The following is a 22869-nucleotide window of genomic DNA, read 5'->3' as shown; positions in this document are numbered from 1 at the left end:
AATCTTTAAAGGGCTTTAGAAATAAGGGACACAAATAAATAAGGGACTCCTTCATGAGAGAAAACCTCATCCCAGAGTGAGTTTTGTTGGGCCAAGTGGGGAAGGGATCGATACGGCCCAAAAACTCGCCATTGCGATCTGTGGGAGTAGGATTAAAACAACTTTTTCCCCGCCCTTTGTGCAAATCTGGGATGATCCACCAAATGTTGGTGAGAGCAAAGTGGGTGAATATCCCAGGGTTGTTCAGGAATTCCCCTAGATACATCTCCAAATAATAGTCTGTCCACCTGATCAGAATTTGGACCTCTTTTTGCATGGGGCAGAAACCCTATGGATCTAGGTACTACATCAAGTTGCACCCCTGCCTGGCTAATCTGTCCACCTACTCTATTCCTGACCCATTGAATTTCAAGGCTAATGACTGTTTTTTTTTAAAAGACTAACATCACTTTATAGTAGTCGCGAGTTTACTAAGTACAGGGTTGTTATGCCAACTAGTATTACTAGGGGCATTTATTTATCAGCACTGGGGCAGCCCTGTGACCTAACAATGTTCAGAAGGGGCCTGGAGACAGGCGGTATTTGAAAGAAATCCCAGGGTCTGGTTCTGTTTTGAAAAGGGGGAGAGTTCCAGAATTCCAGGAACTCTAGAAAGTGACATTTGGGAAAAAAATTAGCAATAATTTAAAATAGCAATTTAAAATCAATAGCAATCTCATTATGAAAAAATAGTCTCTTTGCTCCCTTTTCTAACTAGTAAATCTCCCATGGCATCATACAGTGTCAAATCAAACTTTCGTCCTTAGGTGAAGCCACCCGAGAGGGTAGGCGATAATTAGATGTGAATGAGGACTGTGATTTTGGAAAGGGAAGGCAGAGTAGAGTTAGAGACTGGAGATGAAGATGAGAGAGGTAGAATAAAAGTGGAGGGATCGGGAGTGAGGGAAGTAGAGGGATCAAGAAAAACCTGCAGCTAACAATGGCTGAGTGAGACAGCAGAAGTGCTTGTGAACAAGTATTACTGTGGCAACCAGGAAGCAAAGCAGGTCTGTAGTTAGGGGTACTGATACAAGATGAAACAGTGGGATATCAGGTTGACGAGAGCCTGATCAGGAGTGACAAAATCTTTGTTAAACAGTTCATAAAGAGTTGAGCTTCAGTTGGGAGTGGCACTTCACTCATTAAGGCAGCAGGCAAAAAGAAAAAATGCTTAGGAAAATGTAAAATTGAATACTAAAAAAAATATAAAATTAAAAGTAATAAACGTAGAAGTTAAACATGAAATAACTAATCTGCCAAAAACCCAACGTGGTGGCGAATCAGACTTCCTCATCTACTCACCAAGTTCTCACTCTTCACCAGTGCTCAGTTACTCAGACACTGATAACACTCTGACTCTCTGGCCAATTTCTTGTAACTGAATAATTCTGGGCTAGTGATTGCACAGATAATATTGCAGGAAGGGGTTGGTGAAGATGTGAGAGCAGCTTGAACTGGAAGTACCTGGGTAGCCATAAGAGTGGCTGACCTCTTTCTTTAAGGCGCTCCCTATCATGTGAAAGAAATACGACTTAAGTTGTGCATGCAATGACATATGACATTTGGTGGATCATCCCAGATTTGCACAAAGGGAGGGGAAAAAGTTTTACTCCTACTCCCGCCGAACGCAATGATGAGTTTTTGGGCTGTATCGTCCCATTCCCATCTCATTAATTATGCAGCCACAGGAGACACGCCGTCTTGTTGGCGGGCAGCCTCCAATTTGCCTGCCATGCCGTTAGCTCGCTGCTTCCTGATGCAGGGCACCATATTTAAACTGCAGCTGCACACACACTTCTCAATGTTTGCAGCCCAGGAAGGCACCTATTAAGACATGGTTCCCTAAAGCCAAGAAGAGTGCAGCCCCCTGATTTAGTGATGCATTCCTAGGATGCCTTCTGGACACCGTGGAGGCCTGCCGCAAAGTCCTTTACCCACACTCTGGCCGCAGGAGACCCATCAGCCTCACCACTCTGGCTTGGGAGGCGATGGCAGAGATGGTCAGTGCCAATGCTGCATACAAGAGGTCAGCCATCCAGTGCAGAAAATGGATGAATGATCTCGTGCCACCAGGGTAAGACAACCACCTCATCAATCTCAACTCACACACTCACAAGACCATCACACATTCACTGGCATTTCACTCACTGCCAGCTCAAGGGACATCACCATTCATTCTCTCAAACACACCTTCACATCACCATCTGGCCTCATCCCCTTCGGATACTGCCTCCTAAGCCCTCACCATCTTGAGTCCACTTGTACAGATCGACATATGCCCCCGCATGGGATATCCCCCTTCCCCAATACTGCCCAAACCCTGTAGCCTCTTCCCTTGCCTGAGGCCACTTCTTCCCTTTACCCAAGCAAGCCCTAGCCCTGTGGCCCTTGAAATGCCACTCCCGGCTGGTCTGGTGAGTAGAGGGTGCATGTGAGCCCCCCTAAAAGTGATCTGGTGCTGCCTGTGAAGCCTGGCACTGATGACCGTGAGTGCTGCTTGAAGCAAAGTAAGCAAACAAACCTTGAAGTCTGTAGTGAAGTGCAGTTCGCCAGCTGCACGTCGCGTATGTACAGTTGTGAAATGCCTTGGCGTGCAATCACACCGACATGCCTGCATGATCCAACGTGGGGGATGATTCTGGCAAGCAGGGCTTATAATCAGATATGCGGCGGCAGGAATCGCAGCCTGCCATTGATGGGTGGAGCGGGCAATCAATAACTGGTTTCACAACGGCGTGAAACCAATTATTGGCCTTCTCGCCATATTGTGCCCCTCTGCCCGTCATGATGCCCGATGCAACAGGGCCAGAAAATTCCGGCCATTAAAAAAATAGTGGTTGGGTGTGATGGCATTGCAATATTTTTTAAAAATATGTGGAGTAGAAACTGTACATGATGAGCCTTTACAATGTCTTCTTACCAGCTCTCCATCAGCTTCACCCTCTTCTGTAGGTTCCCTTATCCATTTGCCTAATAATGTCTAAAATCACTTCCTTTGTGACTCTGGTTGATCCTCTCCCTGCCGAGTTGTGGTGGATTAGTGCCAATATTACATTAGTAGATGTGAAAACCACCCAACACAAACAAACTTATAGGAGGCCTAGAAATTTAAATGACTAAGAAAACTGACTTTTTTTAATGAAGTATTTTGAGTGATTTAATTGATTCATTAATAAATCATGATTTTAGTATTGGAAAATTGAGTGTAAAATATGGATGTGGAAACTTACAGTGGGAAAAGTTGACTCAAAAGTATGACCAGAAATTGTGACAATACACAGACAAGATAGGCATGCAGACACAGAGGGGGTGAAATTTGTCTTCAGTAGTAGCAAACAGCAGTGATAGCAAATCAGCAGCCTGTTTTACACACCAACAGATTTATTGCTGATTTTGCACTTCTGCCCAAGACAAATTTCACACATTGGCACATTCAAATAAATTGACATTGACCTGACCATAGATACTCTGTTGAGGTCAGCAGTGGAGGTCATCCACATCTGGTGTGCTGCACTTCCAGGAACATCATGAGCTTGAGAATTTTTAGTTCAATTGAGATATTTTGTGATCCTACAGCCTTACCATATCTGGAGTATGTTCTGAAATGTTACCACTAGTGTGATTTTTAATATTTTTTTGAAATGTGACCAAACCACAGATGGCACTTAAATATTTCCCATAACAGTCCAATAGGAGGCATCACCACTCTGAAGAAGTCGTTATGTCTACATCTTCTGGGTGTATATTTATATGCTCATTGATGTCAGTGTCATTGGTGCCAGAGAATGGAACATTGTGATGCTATCAAAACTCCTAGATAACAGACATGACACACTAAAGGAGGAGAGTATATCTCTGCTCCAAAGATAAGCTTTAATTCTAATCTCAGAACAACAGCCTCTGCTGAATGACTGTGACATTTCAGTTCCCATTTTAGTAATTTCTTACATTGACAATTTGGTGTTGAATTGTAGGTTGGACTTGTTGTAGACTTGCATGCAGTTGTACCAAGATCAAGACTGAGATCTTTGCAAATCAGTCTGGGTGCTTATTAGGTCTATAAATATTTGTGCTGCATACAAGTTCATGGATTTCGTCACCTGTTGAATGTAGAAACTGATTTTCTCATTCTTTCTTCCTAATGATTACTCATAAAGCAATGATGCTATCATTTAATTTCATCAACAGTAAATTACTGTTTCTTCTCAAGAATGAGAGGAGAGTCAAAAAAAATTATCTGTGTAATGTCATAGTAGTGATGAGAAAGGGAGGTCAGAAAGCTAACCCACCTTGTTCCTGTGGAGAAATGTCTTGTTTTTACTGTTTTTTATCCCTGAATTTGGGAAGTGAATAATTACCATTACTGGAATCTGGAATGAAAATACTGGACAATGGGCAGGCAATTCACTGCACCAGATTATCTCCCATGCGGCTGAAAAGGCTCAGGACGATTGATTGGAATGTTCAGATGTTGATTTGCACTAAAATTATTCATGGGAAAATACTTGCCTTCAAGTATGGAGGAATGGATCAATCTGGTGGAATGGATTACCTGCCCATTATATAAACCATCTGATTTCCAATCTTGATTACTACCTGTACGGTATGAAGGAATAGTACCGGAATGATGTTAGCTCAAGTCTACATCTTGATATTACAGGCACTAGTGCCGTAATATTCATTCAGTGCTGAGCCATTGAATTTTCAGTTTTTTTAAATCACTTACAGCCCCAGTAAATCGAGGGTCTGAAAATTTAAAACAGCTGTTTGAAAAATTGTTGAAATACCTTTGAAGTTGTGCTTTTATTTGCATTCTGATGTGTTATACACCAATCTTTTCTCCACACAGATTCTGACAGTTCTGCTGTGTATTTCCTGCATTTTCTGCTCCATTGCTGGTTCTGTGGGATTATATAAACATATATTCCCAGTCCCTGCAGTTGAATAAATTTTGCAAATTGAGACTCTGGACTAACCCAAATTTAACCTTAAAACTCAGTACAATTGTCATATTAATTTGGAACAATGGTCAGCGAATTTTAAGTGTTTTGCATGAAGTAAAAATGTAAAGGACTGACACAGAATCACTGCTTAATTGTTACCCTAATGTGAAGTCAAGAAATGAAAATTAGACAGCTATTGACCACTTTTATTTCGCTGAGCCTACTCAATTCTCATTGTTGCTAATGTATTATAGAGTCATTGAGTCATTATGGCACAGAAAGAGGCCATTTGGCCCATTGAATCCATATCTGATTTCTAGGGGAATCCAACAAGTCACATTCCCCCACCCTCATTGGCTGGTAGTGGGATCTGGAGTGTAAGATTTAATTCCTTTTCTTTCCCTCTCTGCCACTGATCTGCCTCATCATTAAGGGGTTTGGACCCAAAGCATGATGCAGCTTCATTGATAAGTTATTGCCAAAATGAATGATTGGTAACAAGTTCCCCCCATTAATGTCAATGCTGCCATGCTTCAAGGAGAGCTTCAGAGTTTCCCTGTTCCTTTGTCCTCCCTGGAAGCGCTGGCCATTTAAAAGTTGAGAAAACAGGATCTGGCAGAGGAGATACTTTTCGGCCTCCAGTCCATCGTAGTTGACTTTGCAAGAGTTTTGTCTGAATGCTTGTGGAGCTGGCTTCAATAAGGAACATAGCATTTGTTCAACAGTCCTCTCATTGGATCATGGGGATATGAACGAGGCATTGCTATTGGAATTCCTCTAGTATTCTTATGTGTCACTGACACACAGTCCAGGTTTCACTGAAGTACAGGAGTGTGGTGACCATAACTGCTCTGTACACTAGGACTTTCGTTGATTTGCAGAGGTCTTTGTTGTTAAATATACATTGCCTTAGTTTGTAGAAACCTGCGCTGACACAGATGATCTGATGTTGGACCTCCTCGTCAGTGGTGGCCTTTTGAGAGAAGTGGCTGGCAAGGTATGAAAAGTGCTTAACCTATTCCAGAGTCTCTCCTTCGACATATATGAGGGTGGAATATTTGGCTGACCAGGTGTGTGTTGAAATGAATTTTGTTTTGGCACCATTTGAGGAAAGGGCAAGTCTCTTGCATGCAGATTTGAAGAGATCGAGGATGGCTGAAAATCTGATGCAGAGTGGGTAATGATACTGCAGTCATCTGCACACTGTGGATCATGTGGTTAGTTTAGCTTTGGCATGGAGGTGTCTGAGGTTAAAGAGTTTTCCATCTAGGCAGAATTTAATACTCACACTAGAGGGAAGTTGATCTTTGAAGTAAATAGCCACTGTCAAGTAGATTGTAAATTGTATGGAGCTATCACACCAGTCCAAATTTTGAAGGCATCTGTTTCAGATCTCCTACTCAAGACACTTGCAGTCATATCATCATGATGCAGTTACAGGATTGTGATGAAGATGCTTGGACATCCAAATCTTTGTAGCACAATCCACAGAGCCTTGTGATTTAGTGAGTCACATGCTTTGGTCAGATCAATGAATGCAATGAAGACTTCCTGGTGTTGTTGCTGACATTTTTCTTGGATTTGTCTGGCAACAAAGACCATATCTGAGGTTCCTTTGGAAATTATAAAGCTACGCTGTATCTCCAGGAGTATTTCCTCAGCCACAGGAAGTAGGAAATTCAGGAGAATGTGTGTCAGGATGTTCCCTACTATGGACAAGAGGGAAATATCTCAATAGTTCCTACAGCATGATTCATCTCCCATCTTGAAGATAGTTTCAATTGTTGCATTCCTGAGGTTGGGGTTGGGGTTCCTCTCAAATCTGTATGATGAGTGCATGGAGTCTTGATGTGAGCAAAAGCCCAACAGCTTGGAGACCTCAGCTGGAGTGCTATCACAACAGCAGGCTTTGCTGTTTTTCATCCTTTTGATTGCATGTTGCAGCTCTCCCATCGATGGTGGTTCACCCGTGGATTCTTCCACAGGGTACTGGGGGGATAGCCTGGAGAGTATCAGCTCCCACTATGGATTCACGGTTGAGGAGTTGTTCAAAATGTTCTTTCCAGTGTTGTCATCTTTAAGAAGAGAGATGCCATCCTGTGAGCAAAGAGGATTTTATCCATTTGACTTTAGTCTATAGGTGGCCATGATGACTTCAAAAAATTTTGCATGTCTTGATGGTCAGCATATTGTTGATTCTCTCTTTTTCTTCCCACCACTTGCCCTTTATCTTCAGGATTTGCCTTTGGGTGTCAACCTTGAATCGGTGGAATGCTGCCTTCTTGACTTGCGACCTTGGATTGTTCTGCCAGGCAATGAAGGCTGTTTATTTTTGTTCCAGGAGGTCACATCTTTCAGTATCATTTTCATCAAACCAATCCTGGCAACGATGATGCTCAACTCAGTAGTCAGGACACAGGAGTCATGTACAGCTGACTATTTCAGCCCACTGTTCTGAAATTGAGATAGATGTGTGAAGATTTTCCAGATTGGTATAAGCTGCACTTGGAATTCTTCTCTTTGGTTAGGCTGCTTTAGAAAGAGTGCACTCTCGCTTTTGGGGAATTCCCCCCGCCTGCATAGCGCTTCCCGCTGGATGTCACGTTGGCCGGGCCTTAATTAGCCATCACGTAAAATGGTGGCAGGGCCCGCTTCTCCTCTCAGGTATCGGCTCCCCGCCCACTGGAGATTGGGTCGGGCCCGCCCGCTTGACAGGCAGAAAATTCTGCGCCATGACTCCAAATCCCCTCCCCTAGCCAAATTTGAGCTGCAAAAACTCAGATTACAACTAGAATTTCAGAAGAGGGAAAGAAAAAGAGAAAATGAAAGAGAGAGCGAGAGAGAGCAAGGGAACAGAGGAGAGAAAGAGAAAGGGAGGGAGAAGAATTCCAGCTCCAAAAATTGGAAATGGAGCAAGCAGCTCAAAGGGAAAGATAGATCAGACAGCTGGAAGCTGTAAGGGAAAATCTCTCCCTACCTGGTAGCACCCCTATCTCTCTAGCCCTGAACCACTCCCTGAGGCCCTCAAGTATGCTAGTTCATTGCCAAATTCAAAGAAAGTGAAGTGGAGTCATTTTTCACAACTTGTGAGAAAGTAGCAGGTTGGCTAAAATGGCCATCAGATATCTGGACATTTTTAATTCAAGGGTAGCTGTCAGGGAGAGTCCAAGAGGTCTACGCCATGCTGATTCCTGATGTGTCCATAAATTATGAGCAGACCAAGGCTGCCATCCTAAGTGCCTACGAGTTAGTCCGGGAGACATAACGCCAGCAATTCCGGAATGCCCGTAAGAAGCCCACACAAACCTACATTGAGTACAAATGGCTGAACAAATAGTGTTTGACTGATGGGTAGAATCCCACATTCCTATTTGGTGTTGCGTGAGGTTGGATGAATTCAAAAATTGCTTTCCCTCCAACCTGCAAATATACCTGGAGGAGCAGAGAATCCTCACAGCCAGGAATGCAGCAGGCACAGCAGACAGCTGTGATCTCACCCATAGGCCTGGAAACTCAGGCAGACCCTTTCCAAACCATACCCATGAGCATTGGAAAGATAAGCAGGGTGACCTAGGTAGGAAAGGACCCCCACCCAGAAAAGAAAACACAAAGGAGTGTGTGAGAAGCCTTCCTGCCACCTGAAAGGAGAACCCCAGAGACCAGTGTGTTCTCATTGCAACAAAATAGGCTATTCCAGGCCTGAGTGCTGGAGGTTGTGAGGGAAGTCTGTCAGCTTAATAGGGATCCATATGAATAGTCCCATGAAGCACACCCCAGTTCATGATGCAGCAGAGCAGGCAGAACCGCTCACTGCACAAACTTACCCTTCTGAGGACATGGCATTATACGTGTCTGAGCTGGACAAACTCCCAGAGCGTTTCCGGAGTTTTGTCTTGTCAGGGGCAGTGTCCCATTACCGTCCCAAAATGTGACCAAGTCTTTTGTACTGCTCCGGGACACAGGGGCCACTCAGTCCCTAATGTTGGTGCAAAACTTAAACCCACTGTCCGAGTCCTCCTTGGAGTGGGAGGAGGATGATCTGTGTTTGCACTCCTCCATAAGGTCCAACCAGTGTGTGACCTTGTTTCAGGCCCTATTAAAGTAGGAATTACCAGTAGAGGAAATTGATATCCTCCTTGGGAATGATTTGGCTGGCAGCCACGTGTTAGCAGCAAAAGAAAAGAGACCAACACCAACCAGCAGAAATCTACAGGACAGCAGAAAGCTGGAGAAGGTCCAGAGGCCCAAAAGGGTGAAATAGCACCCATAGACCTTGAGCAATGGTTGCTGGAATGTAGTGAGGCCGAAGCCAAGTCAGTAAAGTTAAAAGAAGGGCCTATGAGATTTAAAATAGGCTCACAGAATATCCCAGAATTAAATAGGGAGCAGAGAAGCCCCAGACCATGAAAAGAGATAGTGAGGGAGATACCCCATTTTGTTGATTAGTCTGAAAGAAGGCAGGTTATTAAACCTGGAAAGGAAAAGGTTAAGGACTTGCCTGAAGTATGGCTAGCAGAACTCTTCTTTCCAATATTAAATAGAGACAAAGGAAGTTCCCAGACAAATGAGCGGATAGGGAGTGAGTTGCCTCCTCCACTTGAAAAGCCAACAGGGAGTATAGCTGGAGCTACACCTACCCTTGAGGGCAGAAGTGTTCCAAGAGACATGGAACAAGTTAGGAGAGCACCCTTTCCAAAGCCAAAGGCCCTAGCAAGAAAGCCAGTAATTGGTTTAGCTGATAGCTTTCTGGCAAATTTAATTGGGGACCAGGAAGGTTTCCAGACTAGCCCAGAAAGGATGAGGGAGATGCCTCACTTAATTGAAAAGCCACCAGGAGGTGCAGCAAGAGCTAACCATCCACCAGATGGCCTTAGTGTCCCAAAAGATACAGAGCCTACCACCCAACTGACCAGCAGAGAGACACCATACTCACCCACCTTAATGTAGAATCGCAAGGCAACATGACAGGGTTGCTCCCTGCAGCCAAAATGATCCATAACAACTCCAAGGCTATAGCACTGTAGCCCTATCTAGCATGGATGCGTGAGAGGTCCCTTCCAGAAGGTCATCTTTCTATCATCCGGAAAGGCTGGCCCAAGTTCCAGGGCCAAATGCCTCGCTGTTGCCATGCCAACCTAAAGCACCTAACAACAGAAGCTGGAACACTCTAGTTGCGCTACTGCCCACGCCAGACACTGAACCAGAATCCCCTAAAGATGCCAAGGTCCCTTTAAAATGTCCCAATCTCCTGACCCTCAGCCTAACCACAGTCTCTGGATTTGAACAGCTGAACACACGTGCTACCAAGGTGGACAGGCAGGAGCTAAGCTGGACAAGAGCAGCTCTGCCCAATGATCAAAAGACCTGGCATTCACAGAGTGAGATACCCAGCACTCCCCTAAAGATAGCCCAGAGCAGCTTGATTATCACTCGTCCCCTGAGTGCTAACCATCCTATAAAACCCGCAGATCCTTTTGAAGATACTTAATCAGGAGTGCAACAGGCAGAGTTCTGAAAGCCATAGCTTTCCTTAGGCATGATCCCCAACAGAGGAAAGTTCAGAACTTTAACCATGAATAGACTTCCCAAAAGACAAGTTTTGAACCTTCCCAAGTCAACCTACCCATTCTACATCCCATGAAGGGACAATGTCCTTGCTAATGCACTAACCCACGTTTAAACCTCAAAAATAAAATACAGCACGGAACTGCTATTGCCCCTGCTGGCTGTGTGTCAGATGTGCCAGCGTGATGGAGAGATTGCATGTGTACTTCCTAACTTCATATTCTTTCTTCATAAGGCCACATAAGAAAAATGAAATTGAATCCATTTTGTTCTCCGAGGTTGCAAGGACTATCAGTGGGTGAAGACTTCACATTCTCTCGGCAGAATTGTCCCAGATTTGCATTAAGCATGGTAGTGGGCGGGTAAATCAACGTTTTACCCGTTGGCTGCATTGGCGGCTCTTCACACTATATCATCCCAAACCCACCACATTAATTTTGCATTCATGGGAAATAAGCTGTTTCCATCACGGGTGGGCTCCCATTGGTCTGCCACACCATCACCTTGCCACTTCATCATGCCGGGCACCATATTTAAAGTCCAGCCACGCGCACACCCCTCAGTGTTTCCAGCCCACAACGGCCGCAAAGAAGACATGGCCCTGAAAGGCAAAAAGACTGCAGGCTGCAGGCCCAGGTTCAATGACGCATCCCTCAAGTGCCTTTTGGATGCAGTGGAGGCTCGACCTCATTAATCTGGCTTGGGAGGTGGTGGCAACTGTGGTCAGCGTCAACACCCTTCAAAAGAGGACAGCCACGCCGTGTCACAAGAGGACGAATGATCTCCTCTGTTCCACCAGAGTAAGTCACTTCTCATCACCTGAAACTCTCACACTCACAAATCCATCACACAACCACAGGACCCTCACTCACTGCCAGTTCAAGGGACATCACTCTGTCACACACACCCTCATTGTCCTCATTCCATCCATGGGATCACTCATCAACCACACAGGCCAGGCATAATTATCATCTGGCCCGGCGTCCTGCTTACACTTTCTCCATCTCTATTCATGCAGCACAAGTTGGCACACAACAAGAGGGAGAGGTCAGAGACCAGTGGAGGAATGCCTAAAATCAAGTCCTCACAGACTTTGAAAACAGAGCTATCCAGCTGGCTGGCAAGGATCTGGACCATTCTTTTCTTGATGGTGAGGTCAGTGGTGCTCTACCAAGTGAAGATCCAGCAGTGCAATATTTTTCAGACAACCATCCTGTGACTAATGTGTCCTGTTTCACAGGTCACTGCCATGCATTAATTAACCCCCCTTGCTTCCGCAAGCACATCTGGAAAACAGCCAATGGAGTCCATGACCCAGGGTCTCCAATCAAGCCCTGAAGAAACCTCTGAAGAGGAATCTGGAGGCACTCTCCTTGGAGTCCTGTCAAGCACTCACCTTTACCAGCGTGGAGACACACACCTTGGTGGGGCCTAGCTTTACAGTAGCCTTAGGATCATAATCTGGTGAGCACATCATGCTGTCTGATCCGCAGCAGGCGGCAGCAGGGTTTCCCAGGTGTCCAGCACTCGGAAGATTGCTGGAGGACAGAAGTCAGATGACGAGTCTCTGGACTCTCGTCATGTCATAGATGCTGGAGCTACAAAGACAAGATGGGAATACCACCACCTGGAAGTTCCCTTCCAAGTCACTTACCATCTTGACTTGGAAATATACCGCCATTCCTTCACTGTTGCTGGGTCAAAATCTTGGAACTCCCTTCCTAGCAGCACTGAGGGTGTACCTATACCACATGGACTACAGCGGTTCAAGAAGGCAGCTCACCACCACCTTCTCGAGGGCAACTAGGGATGGGCGATAAATGCTGGCCCAGCCAGCGAAGCTCACACCCCGCAAATGAATAATAAAAAAAAAAGCTCGGGAACATCAGAAAGGGATGTCCGCTGCACTCCTCGGATTGCAAGCCACAATGGAAGAGTCCATCAACTTTCAGGCTGAGGTGATAGAACCAGCATGCCGACACACTGAGGCCAACAATGGTCGGATGGTGGTCACCATGGGGACCTTGGTCCAGGGCGCCGCTCCTACACTGATGTGTGGGCTCAACTCCATCGCTTATGCCATAGTTGGCCTCCAACAGTGTGTATGCGAGAGAGGCGTGGGGCAGCTCGATCTCACTCCAGCTACTCCTTCTCCTCAATGAGTCAGCCAGGGACCCGTGGGCATCTGTAGGGAGCAAGATCAGCAGATGTAGCCCTGGGGCCATCCATCCAGGTGACTCTGGGAGTGGCCAGCCCATCCCAAATCCCCTCTTCCTGTCACCTCAGCAGCTCCAGCTCCACAGGTCAAGAAGGGTGCTACTGCTGAAAGCAGGCTGGAGCCCTCCAAGTCTCACCCCTCGAGGACGCCCGCCAATGTCATCACAGGCAGGGTGTAGCAGTCAGCAGGCTGCCTCCCCCCTCCACTGTGAATGTATGGGAAGCACCAAGAAGTAGTGGCAGGGTTAGGAAGGTTAAGAAGATGTAGTTGCACTTGTATGTGCTGTTCACTATTGTCAGCAAAGTACCAAGAATGTCTCCCTGCCTATGGCTCCTTGTTCTGATGAGCAGTGTTCGTGTCATTCAGATGTGAAACCTTCCTGCACAAGATAAAGGCAGGTGTCCCAGTCCAGGGCTTCTCCCCTGTACTTTGTGCAGCCTTCAGACCAAAGTGGTGGTCCTGCCTCACACTCCCTGGACACATTACTGATGCCTGCACCTCGATGGTGCTTGTCATTGCTGCCAGAATGTTGTGGGCAGACATCACAGAGTTCCATCATTCTCTCTGTGTGTTCTCAACACCTCAAGTGGGGCTGGCCCACATCTCTTCAGCATCTGTGACCAGTGACATTGTGCTCCTGAAGGGGTCAGGTGCTGAAGGCGGACAAAGGATCAGATTGCTTTAAAATTTTCATGGCTGTGTCTCTATGACATGATCCTGATCACAGAGCGCAAGCAAGCTGCCCTCAACCAGAAGGAGTGAGACATTCTCAAAGGCTATATGAAGATCAATGGAGCGTCCTCATTGCATGTCATCATCATCCTCCTGCAATTAAGAGACTATTAGGACCTCCATTGCATCTCCACGACAGGAGCATTATCACAGAGGGTATGTGCGCTGCCTTAAGGCAGACTGGAGTCGAATGTTCATAGATGCAATGTGAGGATCTATGGTGTCTCCTCACTGCATGTCGTCATCATCCTCCACAAACCTAGCAGCTATGAGGGCCTCCTGAGCGTGCCTGCCTTGTCTGGCCAGTGCAAGGGCCTCATCCCTGTCATCGTCGTCTTAGAGGACCTCCTCACCCTCATTCCTGTTGGCAGCCTCCTCAGTGGAGAAGACCTTCAGCTCTTCCATCTCCTCCTTAACCAGCTCCTCATCCCATTGCAGCACCAGGTTGTAATGGGTGCAGCAGGCAACAATGGTGCATTCCACCCTCTGTGAGCTATATTACAGGGTTCCACCAGACTGGTACAGGTACCGGAACCTCATTTTCAGCATCCCATTGGTTTTCCCCACCAAGTTGCGAGTTGCAGCATGAGCCTTGTTGTACCTTCGCTGTGCTGCAGTTTGAGGCCACCTCACGGGTGTCATCAGCCACATCCTCTACGAGTAGCCCTGTCCCTGAGGAGCCAACCCTGAAGCCTCTGTGGACTCTGAAAGACATCAGGCATCTGTGATTGACAGAGAATGTAGGAGTCTTGGACACTCCCTGGAAACTGTGAGCAGACCTGCAGGATGCACTTGTGGTGATCGCACACCAGCTGCACATTCAACTAATGGAATCCCTTGCGGTTGACGCATGTTGCGACGGAGATCTGAGTGCCACGTGAATGCAGTCGATGGCAGCCTGCACCTGTGGGAAACCCGAGACCTGGGCAAATCCAGTCACTCTTGCATCCTGGCTGACCTGGTCCTGTGCAAAATGCACAAAGTTGTGTGCCCTCACGAAGATGGCATCCGTGAGCTCATGGATTCGTTTGTGGGTGGAGGCTTGTAATATCCCACAGAGGTCACCTGTGGAGCCCTGAAAGAAGCACTAATGTAGAAATTGAGCGCCGTGATCACTTTCACAGCCACTGGCAGTGGATGTCCTCCATGTCCATGTGGCACCAAATCTGCAGTAGCTGGCAGATGTGACTGACCAGTACCTTAGACATGCGCAGTCTTCGCGCCACGGGTTCTCGGTCACCTGCAGGAATGAAAAGCGGTGTCTATAGACCCTGGGTCTAGCTAGGCACGGTACAGCAACATCTCGCTTTGGCTCTTTGGTGGCGTGTGCGGGAGCGCTGGCTGTCCCTTCTTCCTGAGGTTGCTGCTCCTGCCTCTGCACAGTCAGGAGCCTCAGTCACACTCTTCTCAGTTATCTTCAATCTCTGTACATCACAAGACATACAGCTGGGTCACCAGGCTCCATGATCCTGATGTACACCACCTGCAGGATGAAAAAGAGAGACATGTGGTTAGCATGGGTCTACTAAGAGCATGTCTTGGTTAAGTCCGAAGGCACCTTAATGCATCCCGGAGAGTGCTGGTCACCATTTGAATGGCCAGAGATTAGTGCACTGCATTGCTGCCCGAAACCCCACACACCTCCACTCCACCAGACAGATTGACAGCAGCTTTGTCCATTGGACTGCATGCTGTGCTTTCAGCTCATGCATAGGCATTCTTCTTAACCCACACTGCAATGCTGCGCTGTTAGCTTGAACCATGGGGGAGACTGGTCCAAACTGGAATGATGACATGGCAATGGGCTTTGAGTACCTCCATCAGTGACTGCTCCATGGCCAGCTTTAGCAAGGAGATTGTACAACGTACCCAGTCATTCAACTGTTCTGCAGTCCACTAAAACACTCATTACTTTGTGATCTGTGCCTGAGGGGTGATGAGCTCTGGAACTCTTGGTGGCACTTTGAAGCAACGTTTGTTGCTTATGTGGGCAGAGAAGCTAGAGGCCCGACTCCAATCACATCAATGTGGCTGTACCTGAACTATCTCAGTTGTGGAGGAATGGTCACTGTATACAAGGTTTCCCTAATGCGTGGCTGCTTCCCTCGCCTACCCCCCCACCAACCTCGCACATGCTTGTGCGCTACCTTCAACTACAGGGCTGCCCTTGCCCCTCACCCCAACATGCCTCAACCTTGAAGTCCAACAGGCAACCCAGGCAGGTGCTCCGCAACGTTACTGTGTACTTACCTTCAAGCTCCTCTCAAAATGCAGCCTGCCAAGTGCATGCCTTTTATAGGTTGTTGTGAAACATGTCGGCATGCAATCACGTTGATGTGTGTGGACGATCCAGCAGGAGGGGGAGGATTCCGATGGGCTGGCCTTATAATGATATCCAAATGTTTAAAATGAGGTTCCCAATGCCTGATGGCAGGAACCAGAAATGGGTGCAATACTCTAGGTGTAGCCTTCCCAGAGCTCTATAAAGGTTCAGCATAACTTCTCTGCTTTTTTCCTCAATACATCTATTTGTTAGATGGGTAGTCACTTCATAACTGACTTTTGTACAAATGCTTGTGATAAATGACTGAATGGCTCATATTTATTCTCCTTTACTTTCAGGCATAGATCAGTGATGACACAAGAGTGGTGGTCATTACTTTTATTGCTTAGCATTGTCTTGCTGAGCACAGAGGGGTGGCCGACCAAAGAAGGATATGCTCCAAAACACTATCCACCATTAGTGCGATTGCGACATAAGGTATTAGCTGCATTCTGTTTTTATTTACTATTCCTCAAATGCATAATTTCTAGGCCAAAGTTAGCAGATTTTTAAAATTCCAGAATAACAAAATATCCTGAATTGACAATATTGTTTTGGTCTTGTAGCAGATAAAATTTTAATATTGTAAATGGTATAGTGGAGAAAATTTCACTATTGTACAATAGGCTATGAGATTAACATCCTCATTTGCAGTGGCTATGTAATCTTATATCCCAAAGTGTTGCTGATTCATTAAAATAAGCATTTTTCCATGATATATTCAATGTTAAAGATGGAAATTTCAGACAGGATCATTTATACATTTATTTTCAAAGTATAGTACAGGCATCTAGTGGTTGTTTAATGTTTCTCTGAGGGGAATCTATGCAATAGATTGGGCCAGAATTTGTGGGACATTCATACAACTGAATTACTTTACTGCTGAATTTATTGTGATATTACAAATAAGCTATCCTTCACATGAACCCTGATGTCATTATGTATTTTCATGCCAAAGTACAATTACTTTGTAACTGACATGCTTGTCTTTGATTCTTGAAAATAGATTCAACATGTGTTAATGCCAGACACAGCTGCCTGGGGGAGAATCCCATATAAAAAGGCATGCAAACTACAAAAATATGGAAGTCAGAAATGTGTACCTTTTATCTACATATTTATAAAGATATGCAACAAAAATGGATGAGAAAAAAATGAATAACACCCATCCTATTCCATGTTGAAAGTCCACAAATGCTGGAGGAGCCAAATTTTTAGCAAGATTCATAGATTATTATACCTGACTGCCATAATTATAGCATTAAAGGCACCTGTCAACATGGTACAGGTTTATCCCAAAAACATCAAAATCACGAAACGACATTTTTCAAGGCATGCAAAAAATAACTGGTCATTTGGTTAATTCACTCTAAGTTCTGAGAGAGGAGTGGTCTTGGGTCAATTGGCTTGAGGGCCTCATAAGCCCGGTTTTTGATTTATTATTTGAATTCAGAGTGCAGACTGACTGCAAAATAAAATTAAATACTAGAAACAAACACAAAATGCCAAAACAAAAGCAAAGCACTGCAGATGTTAGAAATCTGAAATAAAAACATGAAACTCTGGAAGCTCTCAGCAGGTCAGGCAGCACCTCTGGGAGAGAAACAAAGTTAGTTTTTGATGTCAGTAACCCCTCAGCAGAACTGTAACTTCATCACAAAATACCAATCTTTTGTAGTATTGAATTGACTAAAAAGATAGTAATAGAAACTGAACAGAAGCAGGCTAATGAGTATGACAGTATGAATAAGTTCAGTAAGAATAGAAGCAAGTGGATTTAATGTTTGAAGGTTTATTAATTTTAGATATTTCACAGAACATTAATCAGTAGTCATATTTAGAGTCATAGTCATAGAGTCATAGAGGTCTACAGCACAGAAAAAGGCCCTTTGGCCCATCGAGTCTGCGTCAGTCAAACAAGTACCTAACTATTCTAATCCCATTTCCCAGCACTAGGCCCATATCCTTGCATGCCATGACATCGCAAGTGGACATCCAAATACTTCTTAAATATTATGAGGGTGTCTGCCTCTACCACCCTTTCAGGCAGCGAGTTCCAGACTCCCAACGCCCTCTGGGTGAAAAAATTCTTCCACCCATCTCCTCTAAACCTCCTGCCCCTTATCTTAAATCTATGCCCCCTGGTTATTGATCCCTCCACCAAGGGAAAAAGTTCTTTCCTGTCTACCCTATCCATGCCCTTCATAATTTTATACACCTGTCATGTCCTCCTTCAATCTCCTCTACTCCAGGGAAAATAACCCAAGTCTATCCAATCTCTCCTCATAACTAAAACTCTCCAGCCCAGGCAACATCCTGGTAAATCTCCTCTGCACTCTCTCTCCAGTGCAATCACATCCTTCCTATAATGCAGATTCCAGAACTTCATGCAATACTCTAGCTATGGCCTAACCAGCGTTTTAAACAGTTCCAGCATAACCTCCCTGCTCTTATATTCTATGCCTCGGCTAATAAAGGCAAATATCCCAAATGCCTTCTTAATCACCTTAAGTGACCCGTGGACATGCACACCAAGGTCTCTCTGATCCTCAGTACTTCCCAGGGTCCAACCATTCATTGTGTATTCCCGTGTCTTGTTTGTCCTGCCCAAGTGCATCACCTCACACTTATCCGGATTAAATTTCATTTGCCACTGATCAGCCCATCTGACCAGCCCGTCTATATCCTTCTGTAATCTAAGTCGATCCTCCTCACTATTTGCCACCCCACCAATTTTTGTGAAATCCATGAACTTACTGATCAACCTTACTACATTCAAGCCTAAATCATTTATATATACCACAAACAGCAAGGGAGCCAACACCAATCCCTGTGGAACCCCACTGGACGCAGGCATCCAGTCACAAAAACACCCCTCGACCATCACCCTCTGCTTCCTGCCACTCAGCCAATTCTGGATCCAATTTGCCAAATTGCCTTGGATCCCATGGGCTCTTACCTTTGTTATCAAAAGCTTTGCTGAAGTCCAAGTAGACTACGTCAAATGCATTGCCCTCATCTACACACCTGGCCACCTCTTTGAAAAATTCAATCAAATTGGCCAGACATGACCTCCCCTTAACAAAACTATGCTGACTGTCCTTGATGAATCCCTGCCCCTCCAAGTGTAGATTAATTCTGTCCCTCAGAATTGCTTCCAGTAGTTTCCCCACCACTGAGGTTAGACTGACTGGCCTGTAGTTCCTTGGTTTATCCCTTCCTCCCTTCTTGAATAACGGTTACCACATTGACTGTCCTCCAGTCTTCTGGCACCTCTCCTGTGGCCAGAGAGGTATTGAAAATTATTGCTAGCAACTTAAATCAAGTAATTTTAGTCCCTAGAATTCTCTTCCTAACTTATCTTTATGAAAATGATGCACGGGAAAATAAATGCTGGTCTATTCAGCATGTCCCATGTGGTTGTGACATTAAACTCCCTCTACACCTAAAGCTATGTCATCTCCTGAGAGAGGTGAAAACAAACAGATAAAATCCCAGACCAATTAGAGAGAAAAAGCACATGGAGATGTTTTTCTCTAATCACCTTAGGTGATCACAACTGGTCTAGGATATTAGATTGGCTCTGACTTACATCACAGGATATCTATGTCACAAGATGATCTCTGTGCCAGTCAGAAACAGGTCCAGTGCCTGCTTGAAGGAAGTCAGCAATCTACATCCACCATATGAGTTTGCAAACTGTTTACCAAATCCTGGATTCTCTGGAACAATAGCAGCCAGCAACATCCAACCTGGTTCTATTCTTAGATAACTTGTAAGCATGACCCACTGATCCTTCCTAATCTATTCAATTGAACTAGTCTGTCCACACAAAGTGCTTGTAGCCCCTTCATTATTTTATAAGCCTTGATCAATTCAGCCCTATGTTTGCAGTACTCTAAAGACTCAGCTCTTTGAGCTTATGTGGGTAACTATGGTATTTTAAACTATGAATTAATCTTGTGGCACTCCTGAGTACCCTTTCCAAAGCCTCAGTAACCACCATATGAGGAGACCAAAATTAAGACGCTCACTATGGTGTTGTATAAGGACAAATTGTCCTTGAATACTATGACCGGAAACTTAAAACTGTTGCTTTCTCCACAGATGCTGCCAAATCTGCTGAGTATTTCCAGCATTTTCTGTTTTTTAAGATTTTGCAGTAGTTTGCTTTTGCAAATAGCATTAAATATCCTGTCAGGAATGATAGCTTCAGCAATTCAGACCTCTTTGCAATGTCGGAGCCTCATCTTTGAATAAGTTGCTGCTTGACAGATCTATGTACTGTACTATGGTTAGGTGGCTGGTTAGAAAAAAGAAATCTAAAAGAAAAGACGTCTATTATATAAAAAAAATAGAGATAGCATACCAGAATTGCAATCAAACTATTACAATAGTAGGTGGTATTGTCACGATAAATTGAAGTGACCATATAATGTTATATGACCACCCAGATGATACTGTGGTGTGAAAAAGAATCAATGGCTGGGATTTTCCAAGCCCAGTCGAAGATCTCGCAAATTGCGTTTTCCGGTGACATAAATCCAGGACGCAATTGTTCCCTCTCCCCGTCAATGGCGTCCAACATCAGGAACTTAATTTTCATAAATTTGCGCTTCATTATTGTGGTCACATGCTGGAATCAGCCCCCTATGTTAAATTTAAACCCCATGTCAGTGTGATTTCAAAGTGGCGTGATTTACAAATGCCTTTAAAAGTCGCGCACCTGGTGACCTGAACTTTGAGGGGAACTCAGAGCTAAGTGCACACAACTTAGCACAGTGCTTGCGAGGACCCCCAAAGGAATTCAAGGAAGTGGTGTTGTGGATTCAGCAGGGGGTCATGGGCAAGTCTCCAAAGTGGCTTCTTCCCAGCTGGCTTTCAGTGCTGCGTTGGGGCAAAGACTCCAGTATGGCAGATGTGGGGTGGGGTGGGTGCAGGGGAGTGCATGGCAGCACCAAGGGGAGCCTCGGGGCAAGGGCTTCTGTGCAGGGTGGGGGTGCAGGGCAGGGGCAAGGCAGCACAGACTGAAGTAAGTATACAAGCACCTGCTGGTTTGGGGGCAGGGGAAGAAATCAGCCAGGCACTTGGAAAAGCATTTCAATATTGAGCATTCTTCCGCAGCTGGGACCGTTCAGCATTAGCTCCATTGACATGTTTGGAGTCTGGCTTCTGAAACAATTATGTCCACTCAAGCAACACAAATTCCTGATAGTGCCACTGATTGCTCCCGAACTTTTAATCCTTCAGGCACAGGCTGCAAAATATTCTGAGTTTTATGGGACTGCACAACAATTGAGCAACTGGGTAAGTTAGAGGATCCCCTTGCAAGGTGGTGGGCATGGAACAGCCACTGAGGAAGGTGCTTAGAAACCCTTGCTTTGTAGTTATTCAGGCTTTGAGTAGTAACCATCAATGGTTCAACCAAACACACAGCCTTGGAGTGCAGGTTAGGATAATACCTGCGCCTGACCTGAGAGCGCAGAATGCAGTCGAGTGGATGAAGCTGTCACCACTCAGTCATGTGGCGGGGTTCTGGTCAGGCATCAAGTGAACTAAGTACTGACCATCCAAGTGGTGGCCAGGACTCGCGGCATGCTTGAAGGGGCTTTGATACACAGCTGGAACTGGAGTCTTAACCAACAGAGAGATCCTTAGGAGATATATGACATTTGATACTGCAGTGAAGAGACCATCAGGAACACGGAGCCTGATAATCTCATTGTCTGCTTCATGGCTTATAGGCAGGATAGAAAAAGGACAAGAATGCGACAGAGGCACCTGGATTGGCAAAGGGAGGAGCACAACCCTCAAACTCAAGGGGCAGCAGGGCCTCCTTCACATGTAGAGGAAGATCTACAGAAAGCTGTCATTTGTAGGCACCTTATTAGACCCAGGGTATATAGACACTGCTTGTCCTATCTGCTGGTGAGCAAGAACCAATGTCGCCGAAGACTGCAATTGTTAAGGGAATGGTTACTCACATATGCCACCTTCTGCAGGATTTGGTGCCTCAAGGACTCAGAGGGCATCCACTGCTAGTGACCGCTGCACTCAATTTCAATGGCAGAGGCTCCTTCCATGGCTCCACTGGTCACCTGTGCGGGATCTCTCAAACCTCCACTCACAAATATGTCCAGGAGGTCATGGATGCCATCTCCACGAAGGCACACAACTTTGTCAATTTTGACCGAGATCTGGTGAGCCAGGAAGCAAGGGCGCTGGGATTTGCAGTTTCCCACAGGTGCAGGGTGCCATCGACTGCACTCACATGGCTCTAAGATATCTGTGGCAACAAGCAGTCCAGTATGTGAACCACAAGGGCATCCACTCACTCAATGTTCAATGGTCTGAACATGATGGTCTATTATATTATGTTATGGACCATAACAAACGGATCATGCAGATCTGCACACGATACCCACGGATCGTCCATGGCTCATACATCCTCAGCAGGTCTCAGATCTCTGACATCTTCCAGGGTCCACAGAGGCTGTAGGAATGGCTCCTCAGGGACAAGAGCTATCCACAGAGGACGTGGCTGATGAAGCCCATGCAGCAGCCTGACACTCCAGCTGAGAGAAGTTACAGCGAGGCTCAAGCCACAAACCGGCCTTTGATGGAGCAGACCATCAGAATCAGCAAATTCCTGGCCTCCAGCTGTCCTCCAAGTGCAGGCAGCCTGGGAAGGCAGCCTGCCTTCACCCGCTGTGGATCAGACAGTGCACTGTGCTCACCAGGTTGTGACCCCGAGGCTACTCTAGAGCTAGGCTCAACCGAGGTGTATGTCTCTTTGCTGGTGAAGGGTGTGTGTCAGCACTGTGACAGGTCTTCAATTAGGATGTCATCAGATTCTTCCACGGTGTCTTCGGGGTTCATTCGAGGGCCTGTCTCATGGACACCCTCAGATACGTCCCAGGTGTGCTTGTGAAAGAAAGACAAGATCATCAGTGCACGGCAGGGGACTGTGGAACAGGCGACATCACTCACAGTATGATTGTCTGACAGATGCTGTGGTGCAGGATCCTCACTTGATTGGGCGCCACCAA

General features: G+C 45.7%; 1 protein-coding gene across 1 annotated transcript in view; it reads left to right on the top strand.

Annotated features, from left to right (window-relative positions):
- The window catches only part of fstl5 (follistatin-like 5), a 1008072-nt gene that overhangs the window by 31927 nt on the left and 953276 nt on the right, over positions 1 to 22869 (top strand). Inside the window, exon 2 of the mRNA XM_041200324.1 lies at positions 16120 to 16258. Within this exon, the coding sequence (XP_041056258.1) occupies positions 16133 to 16258 (126 nt within the window). The 5' untranslated portion in view covers positions 16120 to 16132. The remainder of the gene's footprint in view (positions 1 to 16119; positions 16259 to 22869) is intronic.

This window comes from Carcharodon carcharias, chromosome 1 (genome assembly GCF_017639515.1).
Source record: "Carcharodon carcharias isolate sCarCar2 chromosome 1, sCarCar2.pri, whole genome shotgun sequence".
NCBI classification, from domain to species: domain Eukaryota; kingdom Metazoa; phylum Chordata; class Chondrichthyes; order Lamniformes; family Lamnidae; genus Carcharodon; species Carcharodon carcharias.
Note: the sequence above shows the minus strand (reverse complement) of the source record. Positions and strands in the feature narration are given on the sequence as shown.